The sequence below is a fragment of the Boleophthalmus pectinirostris genome, unplaced genomic scaffold (assembly GCF_026225935.1).
Source record: "Boleophthalmus pectinirostris isolate CB_2022bp ecotype Guang Dong unplaced genomic scaffold, ASM2622593v1 HiC_scaffold_2, whole genome shotgun sequence".
NCBI classification, from domain to species: domain Eukaryota; kingdom Metazoa; phylum Chordata; class Actinopteri; order Gobiiformes; family Gobiidae; genus Boleophthalmus; species Boleophthalmus pectinirostris.
Genome location: NW_026571152.1, coordinates 30,176,753 through 30,203,616, shown reverse-complemented (window position 1 = coordinate 30,203,616; position 26,864 = coordinate 30,176,753). Strand labels below are relative to the sequence as shown.

The 26,864-nt window shown below is 38.2% G+C and overlaps 1 protein-coding gene across 1 annotated transcript in view; it reads left to right on the top strand.

Annotated features, from left to right (window-relative positions):
• Nucleotides 1-26,864, top strand: part of ldlrad3 (low density lipoprotein receptor class A domain containing 3) — a 169,681-nt gene that overhangs the window by 78,168 nt on the left and 64,649 nt on the right. Inside the window, exons 3-4 of the mRNA XM_020935200.2 lie at nt 12,162-12,287; nt 14,741-14,875. Coding sequence (XP_020790859.1) covers nt 12,162-12,287; nt 14,741-14,875 — 261 coding nt within the window. The remainder of the gene's footprint in view (nt 1-12,161; nt 12,288-14,740; nt 14,876-26,864) is intronic.

The following is a 26,864-nucleotide window of genomic DNA, read 5'->3' as shown; positions in this document are numbered from 1 at the left end:
GGAGGCGTCCTCACGGGGGGATGCGCCTGGAACACCTCTCTAGAAAGGAGTGGTGTTCCGGGCATCTAAAACAGATGTCCGAGCCACTTCACCGGCTCCTCTCACATGAAGGAGCAGCAACTCTACTCCGAGCTCCTCCCGTGTGACTGAGCTCCTCACCCTGTCTCATAAAGAGCGGCCAGCCACTCTGCGGAGGAAAGTCATTTCAACCGCTGGTATCCATGATCTTGTCCTTTCGGTCATCACCCGATATGTTCATATTTATCTGTAAGTAAAATAAAATAATCAAAGCCTTTGAAAGTGCAAAACTAGTAGACTTCATAGGAACAAAGCTAGTGTATAAACCCTACATTTTTGTAAATCATAAAATATCCTTTCAACATGTAACACAGAGCTGAACTACATAGTGGCCCCCTCTCCCAGTATGCCCTCCACTCTCAAAGTACCCTTGCCCTTGTTTTTTTTACACTTCGAGTCCATTACCTATTGATTTCCTCCTGTCAGGACCACTCAGCAAGGTCGAGGGAACCTTTTGAAGTCGTCAGTCGTCTGTACACTTTTTCTCCCTACCTCCCTCTCTCCCTGTCTCCCTCTCTCCTCTGCGGCCTCTCTTCTTGTTCAGCGCACTCTGCCCTTGTTTTCCTCCTTGTTAGTCATCTTTCCTACCTTCCAAAGTCCTTGTCTGGCTCCTCTCTGTCCTGTCAATCATGCATGCACATCACGAACTGGCTCTACCTGGAACAGTGGCTCTACTCTCAGGGGAAAAGTGCAAAGGAGGAGAAAAGGGGTAAGAAGTGATGAGAAGGGCAATAGAGTACAGTAGATTTACAAGAGGAGTGATGCTGGTGAAGTGTACCTGACATGAATACTGAAGATACCATAAAAAAAAGGAACAGCTGAAAAAAAAAAAGGAAAAAAAAAAACAAAAAAACAAAATTTGGATTCTTGAGAGCTGTTCAATTATCTAAAAATGAAATGCTGTAATTGTACTCTGTATCATAAGTTTGAAGCCTCAATATGAAGTGCACTTGGACAAGTGTCTCACAGGAATCCTGAATTTAAAGGTGCATTGTGTAACTTTTCTGGTGGAGTGTCTGCCATCTTTTTGTCTCCATGAGATATTATTGCATTGTGTACAATGTAGCACAGTGTGGCATTAAACTTATGTCTTTTTCTTTTATAATACAGTGGTCCCTCTTTTATCACGACTGTTATATTCTAAAAATAACCTACAATAGATGAAATCTGTGAAGTATTCAGCTTTATTTTTTACAGTTATTATATCTGTTTTAAGGCTCTAAAACCCCTCACCACACACTTTATACACTTTTCTCAGACAGGACAGTTACAACCTTTTTTCCATCTTTCTTAAAACTTATTGCTACTGTCGTCTTTATATCATTTTCCTTCTTCTTTATGTAATGAACCAAAGATGAATTTATTCTGTAATGGCGTCCTACAGCCGCATAACTTCTATCTTCTTTGAGCATGTCCAGAAATCCACATTTTTGTGCAATGGTCAGCATCTTCCTCTGCCTTTTGGGTGCAACCTCACCGGCGCGGTACCTTTGTGAGTGCAGAACGTTTCATTGATGTTGTGGGTTTTGTCAGGGAGAAAACTTGCAAACATACAGCACTTCAGAATCACACTGCTAGTGACTGAACATTTATGTAAATTTGGCGAGCTGAACGCATTCTGTACAGGAGACACAGCACGAAGGAGATTGATCGACAATAGTCTACAGTCCCTTAGCCAATCAGGATGCAGGGGGAGGAACACAATGTGCAATCATACGCTGTAAAATAAAACATGCAATATCTGTGAAACAGCAAGTCCACGAAAGGTGAACCACGTTATAGTGATGGACAAATGTATTTTGAAATCTACCCAAGCAATTTCCCATGGATTTAGTTCTGGTTTGGATTCAACAAGGATTCTAACCACTGCCTTATAGTTACTCTTACAAAAGTTATTGTGATCCATAGACTGTATAAAGAAGTGGACTAATGGAGCGTGACTTCACCCACAGCATTCAGCTTCAGTCAAATCACGAGGCTAGCATTTATACAAGTAAAATTGGAGCCGATTTCCATATTACACTAGAATCATGTAGAGCGGGTTAATACGAACATTTTAAGACTGACAGTTACAGAGAGAGAGGCTTTTTCAATACAAAGTGAATTGGAGTTAGATTCGATGGAGCCTGAAGCTTGCCCAAGGTCACTTCCTATTTCGAACGCAGCGGCTGGCGGGTTAGCTGTGCCCATTTATATATACAGTGAGTGCTTTGATCAATAGATTAAAAAAACACACAAAAAGATATGAGTTGTTAAAGAAAATAGGATGACTGACTGGAGATATGAGATCAGTGTGAGGACTTTTACTGTGCTTTGCTTTATGACCATTGCAAAATATGACTATTGTGTCTTTGGGAAAGACACTTGGCTCACCTTGTGTGAATTTAATTAACTGGTGATAAAAAACTATTGCTATTCATGATATATATATAATTGCAAATGGCAGATTAAAAGTCCACCCGATATCACATATCATATTAAAACTCTTTCTATTGACCTTATTCCTCCCTGCCCACTTTTATCATAAATGTGACCGTTATTTCTAGATAGTGACACTTTCGGTTAAACTTGAATCTCATTTATTTCAAAGGAGAATTTGGGAAATGTTTCTCCACTAAAATATGATATAAAGTAGGTCAATGACAGTGAGGCAGAATTATCTAAAAATGCAATTTTAAATGTACAATATCGTTTCAAATGAGCTGCAATAAATAGGGGAATAGTTGTAGTAGTTAGTTAGAGTATATAATGAGTCATAGAAGTTATTTAATCAATCTTCTACAACTCAAATCTTATCGTAGTACAAAAACATAACAAAGGCTACGTTCAGACTGGAGCCTGAAGTGACCCAAATCTGATTTTTTCGCCCCTATGCAACCTTTATTTGATCTTTTAATGAGTGTCTGAACAACACAAATCCAATTGTTTCAAATGCGACCCAGGCCACTTGGATATGTGGTCCTAAAACTGATAAATATCTGATCTTTTGACATGCGACTTCAGTCTGAACGGCCAGATCACATTCATGCGACCTACAGGTCAGGCTCAGAGTCTAGTCAATGGCGGGAAGGCGAGGTTAGTGAGTTTATTAATATTTGGGGAGATTGCTGTATTCAGGCTAAAATGGGGGGTTTTATCGAGCAGTTTTTGAAATTATCTCCAAAGAAATGGATGGCTACAGGTGGTCCTGGCTCCAGTGTCAACAAAAAAATAAAAGAGCTTGCGAGCTAAAGACTCAAATGAAGCGGCTATGGACGTGTAACCTGTCCATTTTACGAAGAACTGGACCGTATTCTGGGAGACAAGCCCAGCGTGTGACATCGTTGTGAACTCCAATGCCCATGCAGGACACTTTTGAGGCATTTAAAGTTCACACTGGAGATCACATACAAGTCGCATTTAATTGGAAAAGTGAACGACCTTGCAAAAAAAAAAAAATTTCACATAAAAATTCCGAATTGAGCCTTAAGCCCATTAAGTCTGAAGGTAACCAAAATGTTCCCTACAAACAATAAATATTGACCCCCAACTAAAATATCTTATAAAGCTGGTTGTTTAAAATGTTCAAAGTTCATGTGCACCAACAAGTCAATGATGCATCAATTCTCTAGGAGGCTTTAAAACAACTTTGTAGTCCACATAGAAAGTATTTGTTCACAATATTGGCAGCCCCATGTAAAAGAATACAACCTCAGTGACAATGGAGGCACCCACGGCAACTTCTAGAATAGAAGTCCTGTTACATTTTTATATTTTTTTCATCTTGAGATTGCTTTACCTGCAGAAATCACCTTGGACTGTTACTCCATTTGTTTCCATTTGCGCCTCACAGCTGACTCGATCTTTGGAGCCCATCCAGCATTGCTTGCCTCGCTTTTTGGTAAACAACTTCCACAGAGATTGAAGTAAAAAGAACAAAAGGAATATTTGGCAAAAGCTTCAAACTAAGGAAGTGAGTAATGACAGACGCTACAAAGATGGAAGGAATGACTTCAGCTTGAAAGCCCCTTGACGCTGTCCTATTTAATATTTTGTTTTCATATTTGTGGAGGTGCAATCCAGGGCTGTAAACATGCATTCTCAAGTACATCCGCTTTTCCCTCTCTTCTTTGTGAGCCTGTCCTTCATGTGACTTCAGAGCTCATTTTGAACACAGACACAGCTACACAAATCCTGCCAGAGGTAAGTGATAATGAGCTGGAGACTGCCAGAGTGATAGCAGCTCTGTTTCTGTCCCCAAAATGAAGACAGGCGTTTAGGGTCTAGTTTCATGCAGAGGTGGAGGAGAGGAAAACAGCTTCTCTACTAAAGTGGATTTGGATATGTTTTGAATGAGTGCCACAATAAAAAAAAAACAAGTGTGCTATACTGCTGAAGAAAATATTGACGATGAACAAAATTGGAATAATACTTATACCACTGACACAATAATTCCAAACCAAAAAATATGAGCTGCAATTGTAGTAGTTATTTGGAGTATATTATGAGTCATAGAAGTCATTTATTCAACCCTCTACAGCAGTGTTTCCCATATTTTCAATGTCACAAACCTTTGCAGCCCTTGTCAATAGACATTCACATATTCACAGGATAAAGGTGGATTTGACCATTATTGAACATTAAGGAGGATATTTTATTGTTGACTGAGTCATCGTGTCCCTCTGAACAATTAGTATTAATCAAGATTTAAACAATGAAAAACCAGCAATAAAGGATATCCATATTTGGACCATTTATTTTTCTTTTCAACATTCAATTGAACCAGCAATACTGTTTTGGGAACAAAATAGTCAATAAAATAATTACAAGAAGATTAGAAATTATACAGAATATGTCAACATTTGTAATGAGGTAGGTGGGCCTGTCTGTGTTTTTGTAGAGCGTTTCAGTCTGGGGTGCAGGAGGAGAGCGCAACACGCACATTAGGTGACCCCTCCCCCCAAAAAATAAAATAAAATCTTGCGACCCACTTAAGGATAGCAACCCAGTCTCTACAACTCAAATCTTATCGTAGTATGGAAAAAATAACTGTACAAATACATAGGAAAAGTACCCATGATAAATATTGACCCCAAAATTATTGTTGCAACAAATTTATTGAACAATAAGTCGATATGCTAGATTTTATGTGTTTTTTATACAGTCTATGGTTGATATAATGTGTATCGTGACCTACCAACCTACAGTTTCTTTTCATTTAGTTTTATATATGTTTTCTTAAAAAAAAAAAAAAAAAAACTGCTAACATTTGAAACTTCAGTTCATTATTTCAAAACAGGTTTATTGTTTAAATTAAATGGCTTGTTGCCTCTGTGGGAGAAACAGAAACAGAGTTGTGTTGACCTTTTCCTCTTACTGGAACATCAGGTCTTGCAAGAAGTTGGTATATTGTGGTCAGTTAATTAGAATGCAGTAGTTTTATTTCTTCTCAATTGGGAGAAACTTAAATTGGGAGAAAAATATGTTTTTAAAAGTCAGTTTCTGAGTTTTACCAAAGTTGTGTCCCTTGAAATACTGACTCATAGCAATTGTTGTAGTGCTTATGGTGTCATGAAAAAATGTATTTAAAAACAAAGGGCGTCTTGACCCACCCAGTGTTTATCCTTTTGGACATTCTCCTCCTTCCTCTCTCCAAACAGTAGAATGTTGTAGGGGTAGCTCTGCTGTTTTAGCTTAAAAAGACACATTTAGATGCCCCGCTGAGAAGAAAAACTGAAAAGCAACTTCTAGCAACGCTGCAGCAGTCAGCCAATTTCGAACTTTGCATCATAAAATTCCTTTGTTTGGTTTCACTTTACCCCACACAATCCTCCTTTGAAACGCGGCAGAGGCTTTGAGCTCCTCTCCCTGGACTGTAATGAAAGCGATAGCCCAGTGTAGAATGAGGTTTGGACAGTCAGAAGCCTCTGCTGTCCAGGTAAACAAAGGCTTTGGTTGGCTGCAGACAGCACAGATCGCGTACTACCCCCAGCTTCCTCCCGGATTACATTACATCTCGTCTGGTGGTTTTGTTATGCCGGGCCCTCCCCAATTGCAACATATAATCGCAGAGGCTTGAAAGAGCTCATAAATCAGTCTACCACAATGTTGTAGAAAAAGGGAAAGTGCGCCCATGGCATTAGATGTGGCACCGTGCCAGTTAGTGCCAGTAACTTCTTTGTTTTTTGGTGGATATGTTTTTGAACGGGTGACTTCCCACTATTTGTCCTGTCATGGCTACAGAATTTGAAGTGTGATAAATTGCTGAAGATAATATAGATGATAAACATTAATATTGAAACTAATTTTTATGACTGACGCAATAACACTGAGGCAGGATTATCTAAGGAAAACCTACTCTAAATGTACAATATTAGAAAAAAAAACATGAGCTGCAATAAATTGCACAATCAAATACTTATTTTGAGTTATTTATTCAACTCTTTACAACTCAAGTTCGGAAAAATAACAGTTTTCCATAAGCACAAAGGAAAAGTGCACATGATAAATATTGACCCCCCCAAAATTATTGTTTCAACTATGATTTATTAAAGGTGCATTGTGTAACTTTTCCAGTGGAGGGCCCGCTACCTGCTTGTCTTCATGGGGATGTTATTGCGTTGTCTGGAATGTTCCATGTTATGACATTAAGCATATCTATCCAGCATTTATTCATTATGTGTGTTTCTATTGCGCAAAAACACAATCATTCTTTCTGTGAATGGGGATGACTCTCCGCAGACCTGAATTGTAATGTAGCGTAGTGCTGTAAACTGCTTATCTAGATATACTGAATCTGTGCTGTGGAACATTCTAGACAAACCAATGACATTTCCATGGAGACAAGCAAGGAGACCCTCTAAACAAAAGTTACGATGCACCTTTAAACAATAAATTGATACAGTATTTATCTTGATCTATCTACTAGGGATGTAATGATATCCAAATCTCTCAGTACGATATTATCACGATATGCAACTCACGGTACGATATTTATTCCGATATTTTGGAGAGGCTGATGTAATTGTAGATGGGACACTTTTTGCTTTTTAAATACCCTGACAAGATTTTGATGTGAATTATTACTGTCATAATCGCAAGAATTGAAGTAAAAACATGTTGTCTGTGCGGAAATGAACCATGGGATATGTACGGTGAGGAGAAAACTCAGTTTGTCGACTGGATAAAAGTTAGTTTGGTTGAAGATGTTTCGCAGCTCATTCGAGCTTCAAGTTGGAATGCTGGTAGACACTTCCTTATATCTGTCTGCAGGAAGGAGCTAACTAACTATTCTGAAACTAACACACCTACCTGTTTACAGTTTCTGTTAGTTAGGCCTATTGACCTGTACTGGGTGTGGGATCTAATTAGCATAATAATTCATGGCCATAATGGGTGCTACCTCACCTTTGGACCTGACCTGGTTACATCTATTGTTTTCTTGTTTGTTTTGAATTACTTTTGAGGATGGAGTTGTAAATAGGAGACATGGTGTCTGAGGGCTCCATTTCTGTTTAGAGAAGGATTCTCTTTCTTAACAAAAATGACTTCTTTCACTCCCCTCTCAAACCAATTCTTTTCTCTGGCTAAAATCTGTACCTCGCTGTCCTCAAATGAGTGGCCCATGGCTTTTAAGTGAAGATGTATGGCAGACTGAGATGGGATATGTAGTTCCTGAAGTTTATAAACTATTGCTACTATAAAACAATGCATTTAAGCAAAGGAACTTGTAATTCGATATATTGTGACAGCCCACAGTATTACTGTGACTTTTGACGATATGATATCACGATATTTCAGTTATTGTTACATCCCTACTATCTACTTTTTGAGCCTAACAAAGTCTCAAGGTCTGAACCATTGCAAATATAGCACAAATAATTAAGAATAGTAGACAGTAGACACCAACCGTCACACATTATGATGCAAATAGATTTTGTGCTAAGAATGTGTGACTAATTATACAATACATACTGCGGATGCTTAGGATTTCAAGAGAGCGTGGTGAATTTCGATCTTCATTCCAGTGGTATTTAGCATTCACTGTCAAAGCACGCTGTTTGAAAGATGTGAGTTTTTCATTGTAAGTGCAATGACGTTTTTCTCACTCAAGTGTGTTGGCAACTTGGCATGTGAGCTGTTTTTCAGTTGGTGTGATCAGAAGCAGAGTCCTTGGGCAGGCTCACACTCCTCTTTGTGGAAGTGTTATGTAGTGTTATATTCTGTAGTTTTTCAAAGCTTGCCTTTCACGAAATTGTATCTGGCTGGTTTATCTTAAAGGTTCTGTTACATCAAAAACCTGGAGTTGTGTTTTGTTTCAGTCACGCTTTAGTTCAGTAGAGACTGGGAACTCCAGGGCTGAACTTATCCAAATGATTGTAGTGAAGGTGTATGCAGTTTAAAAGGACAGCCCAGAATTTCGGGCATAGGACCTCATTTCCTAGTTAACCAGAGTGTTGGAGACATGTGGGTACATTTTTTAAAATAGTCCATCCAGTCCTTGTATTTGCAGATGTCACTGGTGCTAGGCTAGTGCATGTCAATGGCCATAGTTAGTCTGTCACTAAAAACTGTGTTACCCACTCCACAAAGCACCTGAACAAAACATTTATCATTCCAGACTGTTGATGTGAACGTCTGTGTCAAAAGAATAATTTTAGAAGTAAAACCAACCTTGCATTTGAAGCATTTATGTCTGAGCAGCAGCAGTGAGTTGTATTTCCTGATAGAACGCTTGGCAGCGGTGGACTGATATCACCTAGCACCAATCGTAAAGGCAAAGTAAAATTAAACTGCTGCTGAGAAAATAATCCCTCAACGTGTGATGATTAATGCGATGCAAAGTTAGTTTTATTTTAAAAATTATTCTGTCAACACAGACATATATATAACAATAGTCTGGCGTAATAATAGACTTGCTTTGGGTGTTTTGTGGAGTGGGTAAGACTGTTTTTAGTGGCAGGATAACTATGGCCATTGACATGCACTAGCCTAGCACCAGCGACCTCTGCAAATACAAGACTGAATGGAATATGTAAAAAGTTTCTCCACATGTCTCCAATACTCTGGTTAATAAGAAAATGAGGTCCTATGTCCAAAATTCTGGACTGTTCCTTTAAAAACACAGTGGTGTCACAAGGTGGAACAGAGTGTTTTCTGTTTGAAAGATGAACAGCCTGTTTGCAGAGTTTGTGTGTTAAACATGTGTGAATGGTTTGTTTTTAATAAGGAAATAGCATTATAACATAGATCAGAATATAAATAGCATCATATGAGGTCTTTAAAGGTTCATTATATGACTTTTTCCATGGGGACAAGCACATGATGCCTCCAGGCCAGGATACATGTCAGGTCTGTGGAGAGTCGAGTCCGCTCACAGTAAGAACGCATGTTTTTAAGGTATTTCTGAGCAATACAAATCACCTGCAACAAAATTCTCTATTTGCATCAGCAGCTCCTTCACCACATATAGTTACAACAGCTAGAAATAGACAGCTTCTACAAGGACTTTTGAACGTCTCTCCAACGGGCATGGCAACTTAAACTTCACAGCAGAGGGGTAAACCTGGGTCATTCCTTTTTTCCTCCACTTGCATGTACCTGTAATCTTGTTTTTCTACTCCGGCTGGAGAAGATCAATGCATCCGAGTTTTAAGCAGGGTTTACTTTGAAGAGAAAGGGTTGGGGCTTCTGCACTGGACAGCCTAGCCTTCCTCACAGTCACTCCTTTTGAGGCCTGTCCTGTGAGATAAGACCACGCGAACCTGCTCCATGATCAATTGTTCCATCCATACAAGAGCACGCTTCTTTGTCTCTGTCATTAGCCTGTTTTCTTCACTATCAGCAACTGGGAGTCTGGGATCTTAGTTGTTTCATGTAGTAGCCGAGATAAGGCCAGGAGAACATAAGGGGCTGAATAATTAAATGTTTTGTAGAATACATTGGTGGTTTCACTGTTTGGACAAGCTCAAAGGCTACTGAGTGAGGAGCGCAGTCTATTCTTTTATCCGTACAGGCTGCTTTGTTCCCAAAACAGAGCCATTACACAAAACAGACTTTGTCCAAATTGAAACCAAGATAAAAGAGCACCGCAGTGACCACCATTCACAAATTCTATGCTGATAGTTTCCTTACAATCACATAATTCACAGTGAATAGAAAATGTTGTATAGCCAAAACTTGTATTCATTTTCATAAAAGATACAGTATTTTGACTTTTTTTTTTTTTTTACCATAATGAGGAAATATTGTCCACTTATCTTTTTCTTGCTTTGTACTTTGCGAGATACACACATTTTCGAAACAAGATTACTAAAAGGTACTGTATTTTAATATTTTCTGACCATGAGGAGGAAATATTGTCCACTTATTTTTTTTCCTATTTTGTACTTTTTGGAGTACTCAAATTACCTGTGATCATGTCTTATTACTATGCCATACTGTCATACTATGCCATAAATTAGTTTCCAGGGAGATGGTTGTTATTGCTTTTCCTGGAATGGTCCATGGTACAATATTTATTAAACATTTTCATCTAGCATTTATTCATTACGGGTGTTTCTGTTGCTCAAAAACACAATAATTCCTTCTATGAATAGGGGTCACTCTCCACAGATCTGAACTGTAATATAAATAACATAATGCTGTAACCAGATTGTCTTGTTATAGATAGGCTTAATCTATACTGTGGAACATTCTAGACCAGGCGTGGGCAATTATTTTTCCCATGGGGCCACATGAGAAACAAAAAATATTGTGGAGGGCCGGGCAAAAATGCTTAACTCAATTCTGCATAATATTAATTGTATTTCTGTATAAAAAACAGTAAACAGTATTGTTCTGACAAGCTGGTAAGAGTTTATGTAAAAAGTGAGGTTGCCTTACAAAAAATGTCATTTTAAAAAAACACCTCTAAAATAAAAGCAATGCAGCTTTAATCCATGCATGAGATAAAATTATAACACATGTTTATTTTGTAATTCCAAGTTATCTTAAAGGGGCCAGTCAGAGTCAACCAAAGGGCCGTATGTGGCCTGGGAGCTGTACAATGCCCAGGTCTGTTCTAGACAAATCAACAACATTTTCATGGAGACACGCAGGTGGAGGATAGCCTGATTCATCAGCTGGTTTCCACAAAGTGGCAGACTGTCTGACTTTACAGCATTAGAATTTGTTTGCTCGACAGTAGGCGGGTACTTTTTAAAAATTTAACCAGTTGCTGCTATTTGGTTGTGACGTATGTAATGCGTCGCTAACAGGGCTAACTGGTATATTAAGCTTTTCCTAAATCCCTTAGGAAGAAGGGCAATAACGTCTTTCCCCTTGATAAAATTCATGAAACATTCTCTTTATTCCCGCTTTAAATGCTCGATCGTGGGAATCGTTGCCAACACAGAATGTATGGCTCTTCACTGATTGGCTCGTGCCCGAACTCGCACTTCCAGGGTTCTTGCAAACCATTTAGTGTATTCCAATTCCTGACCTAGTTGCTGGAGAGAAATGAAATTGAGTGGAGGCACTAGGTGGCGCCAGCCTGGCTAGGTGACCGGCCCCCCTCCTTTAATATGTAATCTAAAGCCATAGCCTTGGTGGAGTCTCCAAAACCATAAGGACACCAGAGGCCCATCTTGAAGTGATATAGAGAAGCATTTATCAGCATTTACTGCTTGAAAAGAACAAAATTGCACAAATTGTAAATCGAAATCACATGTTTACAGTGATTTATTGGTATTGCAATAATATAAAAGAAAACGTTTACAAAGAAGACAATTTAATCATAGTTTTGCTTTATTTTAATTTCTCCTCACAAAGGACCATTTTATGTCTCTGTAAAATCTAAGAAAATGTTTGAAAGTAATTGCTGCATAAAACTGAGCATAAAAGAGTCTTTGAATCAAGGACAAAGCGTGCCATCAAAAACTACCTCCATGCCTCTTACGCGCTGCTATGCTCCAAAACACTGCGTCCTTATTGACAAAAGATTCCTGTCTTTGATGCATCTCAAGGATAATTCTATCATAAAACGTGACATATTGCAACGAAAAGTGCTGGCGTCGTCTGTGGTCTAACCCATTATACTTTCTTTCTCTCTCATCTCTCCACAGCCAAGGTCAAGCCCAAATGCGCCCCCACTTTCTTCGCTTGCTCTACGGGCGGACACTGCATCATCGGACGTTTCCGCTGTAACGGCTTCAGCGACTGTCCGGACGGCAGCGATGAGGAGAACTGCAGTAAGTCTCTGACATGATGTCCTGTATCTGTGTGCGGCGGTCACAAGAGGCCAGGGGCTGCTCTGTAATGTACTGTCCCACCGGGGTCACTGTTTACACTGCAGGCATTCATCTCCTACTCACAGCTCTGTGCAATACTCCAGTCTAGAGTAGTCTATGTGTTTATTGGCTGTTCCTGGGATAAAAAAAAATGCCCTTGTTCTAATATTGTCTGTAAGTAAGTATGCACAGCCATGTATGTAGTTTATTTACTTTATGTTTTGTAGAAGATGTGTGGGCAGCCTGGGTGAAGGCCTATCAGAATTTTGAATATACTGCGATAAATTGTATACCGGTAATATGATATAATTGTCATGTAGAAACAGAGGGAATATCCAAAATGCAGGACTGCTTTAAAGTATTTAATAACAAATCCATAAATCCAAAAAATCCAAAACTCGAAACTAAACTGCCATGACATGAGACAAGATGAGACTCTGGCAGTGACAATGGACCAACAAAGGGCAGAGGAGAACACAGGGTTTAAATGCACACAGACACAGGTAAAACACATCAGGGCAGGGCAAGCAATCAACAGACAGGAAGTAAAACTCAAACTACAAGCAGACAGGGCAAATGTCATAATAAAGCACCAAGGGCACACAACACGACAGGAAAAGATACACCAAAATGAGCAAAAACAACAACTACAGAACATGAACCATGACAATAATATTGAATCTACTTTATATCACTGACACAGTAACAAAAATGCAAGATCATGCAGTATCATTTAAAAACTCAGTGAACAGTAAGTTGATGAAGTAATTATTGACCTACCTGGGTGTGGTGAGTTGCTGGTTTGATTCTGACCCAAGCAAATCTTTTAAAAGGTCCTAAATTTCACTCCCATTGTACACTTCAGTTACAGCTACATGGTTTGTTGTCACAGTTAGGGCATCCAGTGCAAAAAAAAAAAAAAGTAGCCAAACTGGTAACAAGGGACAAATATCATTGGACATTATTGTTTATAGCGATTATGTAAAGATGCTTGTTCTCAAAGTAAATTATAGTTTATTTAGATATTATTATGTAGATACTTGTCTTATATCTAAGCCATGCACGGTCAAATGAAAATACTCATCTGCCCTAATCACAAAGGACATTTTTCTTACTCCTTTGTAGTCAAAAACAATAAAATTATAACAGTCTTATACATCTTGACTTATATCACTAGCAAAAAAAGTTTGTGTTTAAAGTTTGAATGAGTTTAAGAAAAAAAAAAGTGTATATGTGAAGGCTGCCTCTTAAGTGATTAGGTCAGTGTGATAGCTTATACTTGTGTTGTTGTGGCTTTCCCTGCAGTAAACTCTAATATCACAGCACTTCACTGTGTACAAAAGGTAGACTGTAGGTGTACTTCATAATGTGTGGTAGCTTGTCCTGGTGTTACCTTGTCCTTGTTCAGCCCGTAGCTTTGAGCCAATCACTTTTCTCTGTCAAACGCTCTGCCCCTCCCCTTCAGGGCCCTGTGTTCACAAATCTAATCTGTCCATTTTGAAGGAGGCTTAACTGTACGCCCACAGGACTGTATAATGACCCAGGGTGTCTCTCTAGAGAATTTCCATCAATGCTTTAGCAAATACAAAGTTCAGGTATTCAATTATTGGAATCTTGGTAAAACGTATGTTCATATCATAAGTATAGGATAAGGTTAAAGGGCCTTAAAAGAGTTTTCATTTAATGCATGTTTAACACACAAATTCTGCATATTTAGAGTTATTAGAGTTCTTCTCTCAAACTGAAAACACTCCATTCCACCTTGTGATGTCATATGGTAATATAAGAAGAGTTCCCATACACTTTCACTAGAGTCATTTGGATTATTTCATCCCTGGAATTGCCGGTCTCTACTGAACAAAAGGTAAAAGTAGCTGTCAGCTTGAAGACTATCTCTATATAACATCATACGGTGGAACAGAGCACGTATGTGGACGGATCTGTCTGGTATTATGCTTTTTCATGTAGAAAAGGTCAACCAAGGATGGGAATTGAAAATTGGCATTTGCTATAGTGTGTACATCTGATTAGCTGCAGCTTTGTTGTATAACTATGTCTGATTGCATAGTCCCTGCTAAATAAATAAATTAATATATAAATAAGCATTTTGAGCTTTGGAGATGTAGAAAGACTAATAATAAGGAGTTTTTGTTTCTGTGGAGGCAACAACATTATAACATGGCTTAAAGCTCACAAGAATCAGTTTTGTGTAATACAGGACCTTGAACCTTGAGTACTTTTGGAATGTTTGGTTTGTGTAGTAAAAATATTAATCCAAACTAAACAAAACCATTTTCCGTGAATTGTTCAGTTATTGGTTAACAAAGATAGCAAATAAATAGCATAGTGTTCATATTTCATCAGAATACGCTTTCAAACAGAACTTGTTAGGACCTTGTGTTTTTGCCCCACAGCAGGAAACCCTCTGGTGTGCACCGAAGCGCGCTTCAAATGCCGCAATGGCCGCTGTGTGGACCGCAGCTTCCTGTGTAACGGTCAGGACAACTGTCAGGACAACAGTGACGAGGAGCTCTGCCTCACCACTGCAGGTAACACACACTCTAACATCAGACGCAGGGGGGATGTGGGAGAGTGAACAAAAGCTGCACATCATGATTTCCTTTGCAGTCACAGTTATGGTTTGATCACGATTTAGGGACACTTCTAAAGGTTGTCTTTAAAATGAACTAAATGCTTAACTATTACTTCCTCTGATAGTTCACACTTCACTGTGATTGGTGCACTCCACTTAGAATACAGAAAATGACTAAATGGAGGTCTGTTTGTACTTGAGCATGTTGCTGCATTAAAACAAAGCATGGAATCAATAATCACCAAAAACAGATTGTGGTTTTATGTGACTATTTTCATTTTGCCCAACCTTAGTAATGTACTGGAAGTTACCCACAGAGGTGGGGACTTGCAAGTCGTGACTTGGACTCGAGTCAGACTTGAGTCACTATTTTTAGGACTTGAGACTTGACTCGATAAAATGGGCTAAGACTTGGGACTCGACTTGGACTTGAAGGTCAGTGACTTGGGACTTGTCTCGGACTTGAGGCCTGTGACTTGTGAAGACTTGAGAAGCACTTTTAAATCTGAATTCTTTCTCTTCTGACTGTAATGATTCACTCTAAGATCTCTTACTCAAATATAAATATACTATGACTTTTTAAGGACAATTTATCTTAAAATTCATTGCAATTCAATTGCAAAAAACAAAGCTATATTTGGTACTTTGGTTTAAAGACTTGAAATGACTTGGACTTATGGGTGAGTGACTCGAGACTCGACTGGGACTTGCCTGTATCTGACTTGGGACTTGAGGTCAAAAACTTGAGACTTACTTGAGACTTGCAAAATGACATCTTGGTCCTACCTACCCACAATGCCACTACAATATGAACATGGTCAGTAGAGCGTTGATAAAGTTTTTGGAAGATGTTGTTTATAGATTGAGGGTAGGCTTGTCACAATAACAAATGTTGAAGTGTGATATGTTGCTGAAGTAAATATAGACAATAACGAAGCAGAATTATCCCCCAAAATGTATTCTATTAAAGTAAAGTAAATGTACAAATTACACTTAAGTAGTCAGTTTGTATCTATAATGAGTTGCAGAAGTTCATAAATAGAACAGAAAGTACAAAAGTACCCATGATTAATATTGGCACAAATGATAACACATCACATTAGGACATTACAAAGGGCACTGTGAATCTTCAGTAAAATACATTACAGAAACACCTCTATGCCAGTGCAGTTTGTATGTGTTTGTCTGTTTTGTGTTTACTCCCCAAGCTTGTTGTCTATTCATATGCAAAAATAGTCTTTAGTTTGCTCTCTTGCAGCCTTGACACCAACATAATATAAAACATAAATAAAAAGTACTTTCTACACCATAAGCTCAGAAACCAAATCTAAATAATATCTCTTTTTACTGCAAGCCCAAAGCCAGAAAAGCCATCCAGTACCCAATCTGATGTCTCATACATTTTCACTTTTATGCTACTCCCCAACATCCCATCTCTGACTATACATTTCCATGGACATTTTATTTAAAAGTGAACAATACTTAGTCTAATACCCTAGAGAGGTAATTTAGGCAGAGAATGTGCTGACTCGGGATACATCCATCCATGACAAGATAAATGAGCTCATCTGGGTTTGTCTGGTAACACACACAACATTTATAAGAAGACAAAATGTACGGCTCCTTTTCTGCAAGGCCTTGTCTCAGTGCCCAGCGCTTCTGAGGCAATTCTCCAAACACTTGGTATTTGATGAAAAATCTATCCTGATAATACAGCCCCTTGCCAAAGTTAATATCAAAAGAGAATTCATCAGATCTTAATTAACTCAGGTAATGAATCATATGTTAGCCTGGGCAGTGGAGATTTATGATTTTACAACATGGCCTTGTGTAATTTCCCTAGTTTCTCCATCTTAGACTTTTCTGAACTTTCTTTTACTTAATATTCTTATTAACGATGAAATGACACGTTGCTTTGTTTGGAGGAATTTTGATTCTAGTCTTAAAGGACACAAATTGACATTTTGGAGCTATATTCTTGCTTGTTTTAATTGGTCCATTAATCTAAAGTTGTCTTCTCTGAGCACTCAAAAGTTAGTGTTGCCTCACATATAAAAATCACAAGTAAAGATATAGACTTAACCTGCACAGTTTTTAATTCTATAAATCATCTGTGGACTGGTTCTGTGGTCAAACTTTGTTCAGAATACATTCATGGGGTCTAAGGACATTTGTTTATGTTGCCATTGTTAATTCCCTTTGCTGATAGCAGAGGGAGCTCCAATACCTATACGCCTCATTGAAAACAGAGAAGAAGTTCACTAAGTTTGTTTTTCCAAATGTAGACCACAGAACTATAATAAAATTTGGAAGATGAATCCAAAATGACGCCATATTGTTTTCAATGACCAGAGCTCATTGGTGCATGGGCTCCACAGCGTGGAGCTTTTGGACCAATCAAAGCAAGAGCTAAGAGTTCAGAACAGGGCTAGACTAACTCTTACAAAGCTAACTTTTGGGCGCTTTGAGGACTTAAACATTTTAAAAAGTTTATGTTGTAAAAATAGAAAATAATCTCTACAAAATCCAACCTTTGTGTAAGTTGTGGATGCCCTGTCAGCCAAACACGGACAGTTTGAATTCACAAAAAATGCATGTATATGAGAGAATTCTTCCTGGGCCCAAGCTCCCGTGAGCTGCAGTACCTGGAGCTGCCACTAGTTGGTCTCAAACCGGGACAGAGGGGGGAATGCCTTATCCAGTTTTTATTATAAATCCATGATGGAGACATTATTTAAGTTATCCCAAGGTGACCAAATGCATGTTTAAAATTTGATTAAAGCCACAGAAAGGCAAAGTATTCACACATTTGGTATTTTTGTATATGACATTTTAAGGGTACATCTAGTAGTGATGATTCTTTTTATATTATCATTTACTTAATATCTTTCAAAGAGTTAATATTTTCTCTGGTGCTCGGTGGTGTTGGTGGTCCAGTTGATTCATCTGTCGTGTTTTTAATGAAAATTGAATTGCTCAGTTGGTACCATTTAAATGTCAATTGCAAAATATATTCAATGCCTTGGTGGCGGTCTGCACACTTGCATAGATGACTTGATAATCTTTACTTTTCTTTGATTTTTGCTTGCGCTATTGTTGTTGACTACGTTGCAGCCTCTATTATTTTCTTTTCCTTGTCCTCCCTAAAATTAAACTTTTACACAGTTGCATAAAATCAGTGGCTATGTCTGTGATACCGGCTCCTATAGAATATCATATGCAAGCTGTATACCATTCTCATTCCTCTCTTGCGTAGACCACCTCCTCAGGCTGTGCTTCCTGTCAACACACAGTTGTCTGAAGAGTGGAGAGCTGACAAGACACCTGCCAGACTGCACTGTGACGCACACATCACTGCAGCCCCTCTCACTGCGCTGTGGAGGGGCTTTGGTCTCAAGGCTCTCTACTGTCAGAAAGAATGGTGCAAACAAAAACTCTCCAAACAAATACCAAAAAGGGGACTAAACTAAATGTCATGCACAATATCAGTAGTGGAGTTAGGGAAGTATGACTATAAAAGGAAGTAGCACTACTGGAAATTTTTAAGGGTTTTGATGAAAGTGCAATAGCTTCTTTAGCTGTCTTCTACAATACGTTGTAATATGCTTCTAGGTCTGAAATAACATCGAATTTGTAATAAATTTCGGGATTACATTCTATGTGTGACTACAAGCATAAAAATATATTATGGACATGGGGCATTTTTAGCTGTTGGCCAGCAGGAGAGCAAAATCTCCCCCCAATAAAAGTCTTACACTTGACATGCTTAGTTTGATTGTGCTGAAATCACTAATGCATAATCTTGGCCTGAATATGATATAGTTTTAAGCGTATGACATTTGTACACTGTAGCGCCCCCTACCATAGACATGAAATGTCAACATTATCGAATGTGTACCAAATTCGGGAATTCAATTCTATGAATGACTGCAAGCAAAAGAAAAATTGTATTATGGACATGTGACATTGACCAGCAGGAGTGGAAAAAAAAAAACATTTCAAGGTGCACTGTGTCATTTTTCTGATGGAGGATCTATGGGCCTGGACAGCTGTTGGGAAGGGACAATATTATGCTGGGCAGTCATTTGAGGGGAGAGTGCGTGCCAGGGTGAGGGCCATCATCACCATGGGCTGCTTTAGCTGAGTATCATTATTTGTGAACAAATTACAATGAATGATATTGCCTATATGCTAATGAAATAATTTTGTTGGATTAGAATTATATGGAAGCACCTGCCTGTGATTGGCATGGAGGGTTCCATAGTACAAAATGTGTTATGAGTTTGTTCCGGCTTTAAATCCTCGATCTCGGGAATCATTGCCAACACAGAATGTATGGGTTCATCTACATCCATCTCGACCGCTTTGTTTACTGTTGTGCTGTACCACAAAAGGGACCCAGACAGACACTTGAGTTTGACGTCATGGCTTCACAGCTCTTCGCTGATTGTCTGGTGTGCAGTCTATAACTTCCATGGTTCTTGCAAACTGTCTGATGTATTCTAATTCCTAGCCTAGTCGCTGGAGAAAAATGAAATTGAGGCACTAGGTAGCGCCAGCCTGGCTAGTATTTTCGAGTAATCTGTCACTAAGTACCAAAGGTTTCAAAACTGTAGCAGGCATGTGAAAGTGTCACTACTAAAATTAAATTATTTCCTAGTTTAACTGAACAGAAACTAATTATAGAATGGAAAAAGAGCAATTAATTCAGTATTTTCACAGCTGCTAGCACCTAAGCCCACTGGCAACTGTAATACTTTCATTTGGAAAGGAAATGCTTTGATTAAGAGAAGCAAGGTGCAAAAAGAAATGACGAATCTAATTGAAATCACAATCGCATAATAGCATTAGCAATTAACAGCAAAGTATTGTTTATTAGGCGAAATAATGTGGAATTAGTTTGATTTATTATAATGCTTGTAATCTCAAATTTGTCAAAATTGTTCTACACCTATGTCCTCTAACTACCAATCACCTCAACACTTTTCTCTCTGTAAGAGGGTTAAAGTGTTTTCCCCAAGATCACAGCTATATGCAGTAGGTTGAAGTGAGAATTGAACTGCCAAAATTCAGGTCAAAGGTCAAACCTGTCATATGATGTTGTCCATTAGATTGTAGATTTTGTTTGGCTGCCAATTTGCTATTTAGAATTTTGTCATGTGTGTAGAACAGCATGGCCAAAAGATTTTCACATATTTTGCTTATTGTGTGCAAAAATCTCAAAATATCTGTATATCATAATTCCAAATTTGATGATATAGTGTTGTTATTGTGAGCTGCTGTATCGATATACAATTAAGAGTATTTTTTTTGGTATCTTTTAGCAGTTTTTTTGTGATCGCACTACCATTTTTTTGCTTATTACACTTCACATATGCACCATTTTGATGAGTAAATAGATGTATTTCATATTAACTTTGTACTCATAGTGGTTTAACAAATAAGTATTGTTTCTAAAATGTATTTGGTTCTTTAAAAACAGCAATATATCACATATCGTGTATGAATTGAATCATGAGGGATCCTGTGATTCGCAGCACTAATAATCATGATGGAAAGTCATTAAGCAATGGTGTGAGTAGGTGTCTTTTCCCAAATATTTATATAAACTTGATAAGAAGCCCAGACTGTAGACTCTATGAGCGATAGACCATTTGATTGTTATCTTTCCCAAATGCATTCCTTATCTATTGTCATCAGAAACTGCAGAGAATCTTTATGGGTGCTGACGCTATAGTTATGATTGCATCTGAAAACTCTGTCTTGTTTACTGACTCTTGGAGTGATTTATCTTCTTCCAAACTCCAAATGGGCCTTGTTACAGCCGATAAAAATGGCTCATCATTTTTTGTTTTGGAGGGATTTGTTTTTAGTATCAGCTGAGTGAACACGTCTCCGCAGTCTGGCGTTTGTTCTTTTTCACAGAGGAGATGCTTTTGGACTTTTGCTCTGCGCGTAATAAGCCCAGACCTGCGTTGACAGATAAGAGACACAATATCCGCCCCACCGTCACCTGAGCGCCTCTGTCCTTCTCTCACTCCTCCTCCCGGTTCCGTGGTTTATTTAGTTTCGTCCTATCCAAGCAGGTTTATACAGGGTAAAATCGAAAGTCATGTTAGGATGCACCATACACTGTGCTGATAGGAAAGTGACATTATAATTATTAATCATCTTCCAAGAGGCTCTATTTACGCTTATGTCACAAACCAGAAAAACGTTTGGAAAGATGCGATTACAATTTCCAGGGGCGCTGTTCTAGGAAAAATGAGAAAATGGCCAAGTTTTCTTCATCTAAATGTCATTGTAGTGTTCCATAATCAACAATTACAACCATACCTCAATTTTCATGATTTCTCCACTGACACACAACTTCGAGCGAACTGGGAACATGTGATTAGAAGAGCTGAGGCACCAAATTCAAGATGATTCCAAACAGCACATACGTATGCAATCTTCATTTTACCACTGATGACATTTACTTCAGTGCGTTTTATCGTTATTTCAATAGAACCATGGTCGGTAGGTGAGCCCAGTGTCGGTAACTACACCAGAAGTTGTCATCACATCTTTCCAAACATCTTCTTGGTTTGTGAGTCCTTATTAAAGATGAGTAGATATATGATTAATTGCAGGAGTTGCTAGAATCAGACTTTTCAACTTTTCATATCAACTTTTATCACTTGTGTTGTGCTTGCTCATAGTAAGATGAGTTGCCATCAGTTACTTTTTTCTAAGTTTTAGTATTTAGTGTTTCCCACAGAAAATTGGTTAGGCAAGGCGGTGCTGCCATAAACGTGAGGAGCGGGGAGGGCTGTGCAGAGAATCTGTGCACGGAGAAGAAGTGAGGAGCAGGGGGGTGCGAGGACTTTCCGTGCAACGACCATAGTTTTGCGAGGATTCACGTGGTTTGTTTATTTATTTATTTAATGAGACAAGGACAGTGCACAATTTACATTAACCTTAACAGGAGAGATGCATTGTACCAGGTTGTAACACTACAGCTACTTTCCACCTGTAGTCCCCTGGGCAGGTTCATGGGTTGATTGTATTTAATTGACCTTATCTATCAGCTGTTCTTCCTGGAGACCTATGTAGCGTGTTTGAAGGGACGTACTCAAGGCAGGGGCCACTTGTTGTCTATACTAACTATAAAGTGCTGCAGTAAACACTGGCACTAGCCACTGCATTCCGAATAGAAACTGAGCATGGAGCGTTTCCGACTCCATCTTTTATGATTCCAATTGACCTTACATTGAAAAATTGCCACTTTTCTCTCTGTAACTGCTGCTGTGAGCCTTGTCATTTTAGTTTACAAATGTTTGTGTCTGCTCTACATGATCTTGATATTTTTAATTTGCTATTTTGTCCGTAAATAAATTCCTATTCCTAATATGGAACTCGGCTCCAAATTCACCCCTGTAACCCTAGCACCGTGAGCTTCATTTGACTGGAGTCGGGTGGTGTCACACTCCTTTAGTCCACTTCTTTATACAGTCTACGGGTATTACCAAAATAAAAGCAAAGGCATATATTGCAATAAGGTTTCTCATGGACTGACAATTTACCACTCCCAGTAACTTTAAGAATGGTGGATACACTCACTGTCAACCATGCACTGTACTTCTCAGTCTCTCAGGAAAATGTAAAGTCTTCAATTCACTGCTTGTATGCTGTTCGGTATTGGAAGGATGTTTGATATTGACGAAACCCAGCATGTAATATGGGAAAGACAAGCAGGCTCCATATAATAAGAAATGTGTGTGCTGGAGAAGTGCTTGTATAGTAGAAACATAACTGAGCACCAACCTTGCCTTGCAGAATTTGAGGTATTTATATTTGTTTCTATTTGAAAAACTGAAAAAACTGATGCCTTTTAGCTGTAATAGCCCATATTTTCCACAACAATCTATTGTCAGTTTATGTGAATCACACTTTTATTTATTGAAACCAAAACCTTAAACAATACACCTTCATGAAACACAGCAGAGCCACATTTTCCGCTCATCGTTTTAGGTGATAGGTAATTGATTTCCTCCAATGGCTGAGAAGTGGCAAACAGACAAACTGTGCGGGGTAACAGCTATTCAATCTTCTATAAATGCAATGGCGCAATCATAGCATGGTGAGATAGAAGGAGTGGGAGACGCAAGCCTGGAACGGATCTGAGAGATAAAGAAATGGAAAGTACACTGCATAAACATAATAAAGTGAACGAGAAGGGGATCACGAGTGGCTTGGAATAGCAATGGGAGAAGGAGATTGAGGAGACAGGCGATTTGCAGTGGGAAAGAGTAGCGTTTGGGTAGTGAAAGAATGCTGCTGATAAGACAAGAGAGGATGAAGGCTACTCCATCTGATGTGGAAGAGGTCTAGAAGGAAATGGCATGAAAGCTCCACAAAGCTATTCTTCTTTAGTGGTGTTAGAACAGAAGATCCTCCTGGACCTGAAGGCTCAGACACATGCGAGAACTCCTAACTGACAGACACCCTAATTCTGTCTTAGACCTAGACAAACTTTATTGGATACAGTAGCTTGCACATCACAGTATATTATAATAACAAAGAGCAAAAAAATAACTGGTAATAATAAATTCTAAATAAGTAGGAAAAATAGCAAGAGACTGGTGTCAAATATGGCAGTGTACAAGTAAAAAATATAGAAATATAATAATACAAAATATATCTCGGCTATATACAAGAGGTGGGTCAGGAGAAACAGTGCAAAGAAGTAGTTGTACAGTAGTTGTACAGTTGAATGGAGTATGGTATAAATGTAGCCCTGTATCTCACTGTTTCAGAATTCTTCAATGAGGTAGAGTTTGATGAAAATTATTTCTAAACAGGTGATAATACTGAATACTATTTGGGGGAAAATAATAACACAATTTCAAGTCAGGAGACAAGTTACCAATTTGCCAGTTTCTCATTTTTAATTTTTCAGTTTTTCATTTTTCATTCATTTCCTTTATTAATTTGCTCGCGACCATATCAATTCATGACAAAATAACAGAACATTGTTATACACTTACAACACTTTTTTCCCCTTTCAAATGGGCACCAAGTTTACAAATTATTTTTTTATTTTATTTATTTATTTTTTTTCAGCTTGAAGCAGTAACACAAATGTACATGGTTCTCCAACTTGTAGTACCTAAAAAAACACATTTGGCCATTATTTCCTACCAGGTGATTATTTTCTTAACCAGGTCTGATAAAGGACTACACAGTAAACCATCACTAACTCCAAAAGAGGGCAAATGTGGATTGTGTTGACTCATAATTCAGCAAATATTTGATCTGCACAGGAATCCGCATACCAAAAGAAGGAACTTACATACCAGAAATTATACATAGTTTGAGAAACACTGCTCCACAATTTCAACCTAAAGCATAATCGAAAACAAAACAAAACAAACAAAAAAAACAACCAAAAGGAAAAGGAATCAATTCATTTAAATAAAGGTAAAGTTTAGTTTTTCCCAATACAACTATCAACATATTACAAATGTAGTTTTTTACCTAAACTAAAAATAAAGATGTATTATTGTACTATTTAACTGTGCCACAGATTTGAACTCCTGACAATGGCTTTGCTTATTGCTTTAAATGTGTTCATAAAACCAGACATTAATGTTTCATGATTTAATGTAGTTGTTTGCATGTTATCATCCCAATTATCGTCCTGATATGAAAATAAATGGGCTGTTCAGTAGTGGCCATAAGGAGGCATAAATCTTTAGAATGCTGCAGGCTTCAGTGCAAATCCACACAAATACAGAGTAAACAACGTTGTGTTGCCATGATATAAACATTTCAATGTCGAATTTAAAAAAAGGAGTAAGGAATAAACTTTATATTCAGTACCGATTCTTTTTTTCTTTTTACCACTGTCTTTTATTTAAATATTCAGGAAAGGTTCATTTCTGCCCTGTGAATGTGTCTTTGTCGTCTCGATACCAGCTCAAATTAGTATCTAGTTTCTATACTAGTTTTAGTATTGATTAGTATCCGATTTTCGATACTTTTGACAGCCCTTGAATAACCCAAAGTATTAGTAATTGACTGTTACGTGAGCACAATTTCCTGCATAATACCAAAAGAATGTCTTTGATGCTTGAATCCATTTATAGCACACCTTATCATCAATGCAACACAAAGCTGAGGGAGGCTGTTTGAAGCTGTCTGGATACACGCTTTGGCTTTGGCCCATTTGACCTTCACATCGCATCATTGTGTCACTCTTTTACGCTTACTCTTTGAATAGCTTCAATTATTACAAATTTCAGCCTGAAACCTTTTTTGACATTGGTAATATGTGCTAATGATTATCCCTGTGTTGTCTAATGCTACGTCTATAAAAATCATTTAGGTAAATTAAAGATGTGGCAGTCTGTTGTTCTAATATACATTTTTATGAGTAAGACTGCTGTTATGTTTTGTGTTTGATGAGCTCAAATATTAACATCCATATGTTAATGCTGCTGCAGAAGCTCCTATAGCATCTGGTCCCATTTGCCCTGCAGCCAGGGGGCAACTATTAGATTGAAAAGCCCTGTTTTTTTCTCTTTGCTCTAGTATACGGTAATATAGTTTGACCTTAAATGACCTTTACGTTTAATTTGGATAAAATCTTTTCCTCAGGCATATATAGCGTAAGGTAAATTAGTTAGTATGTGCAAGGACTGGCAAATATAACTGAGGTCACGTTTATAATAAGGGCAAATGCATCAACAGTTTTGCAAGTAGTGCTATATTGCTGTAAAAAGCAGCTGTACAGAAAACGGCACATAATTTTGTTTATTGGTGATAATTGGGACAATTAAACAAGCAGTGTGTTAAATGTTAAATGTTGTTAAGCAAATGCAGCACATTTGTCCTAACTCATTTCACTATCAAATGTTAAATAAGCTTTAAAATCTCCACCAAACTCAGAGAAAGGCACTTTCTTATTTCCAAAATATGAATAGCTTCCACTGCCCTAAGCAGAGCTGGAGGAGAAGTGTAATCATGCCTCAATTTGAGCACAGTCTCTGGAGGACTTGTTTGAACAAAATACTGTTTTCTTTGCAATTGTAAGTAAACATTTAAACAGATTTCTACATGGATTCATGTAGAAATGGTCTGTGAAAACAAAATATCCTCAGATGGCTTTACAGATTTGGAGATGAACACATAAGATTACTGGATGTGGAACTGCTGTATCTGTCTTGCCTCTGTTGTGACAAAAACATAGACAGATATGTGGAGAGACGGTTTCAGCTGTGGTCATTTGGACATTGTTTTTACGATCAAGACATTTCAGCTCTCATCCAGAGGCCATTTTACATTTGATGGAACTGGTTTGAAGCACTGGGCTTTATACTAACCTGTGTTTCTAGCACATAGACTGTAATGGACATAGCTAACCCTCGAGCTGCCACGTTCCAAATAGGAAGTGACCATGAGCGTAATTCCGATTTCATCGACTCCAGCTTCAATTCACTTTGCACTGAAAAAACACCTCAAATGTCTCTGTAACTACTACTGTCAGGCTCCTCATTTTGGTCTTGAAATGTCCGTATGAACCCGCAGTGCATGATCTTGGTGTTTTTATTTTGCTATTTTGTCCATAAATAAATTCCTATTCCGAATATGGAACTGCAAGCCTCGTGAGCTTCATTTGACTGGATCCAAACATTATGGGTAATGTCACAGTCCCTTTGTCCACTTCTTTATTCTTTACAGTCTATATTCTAGCCCCAAAGGGAAACTGACTTGTCATTGTTTACTTCTTGACATCATTATACATTGTGTTGGGAGCTGAAATGTCTTGATCGCAAAAACAATGTCCAAATGCTCACCACTGAAACTCCATCTACGTCGAACCACTCCTGAACAAATGAGGGATTACACCATCACATAGACAGATTTGTGTTTGATTCGTTTCATTGCTTTGTATTGTAAGA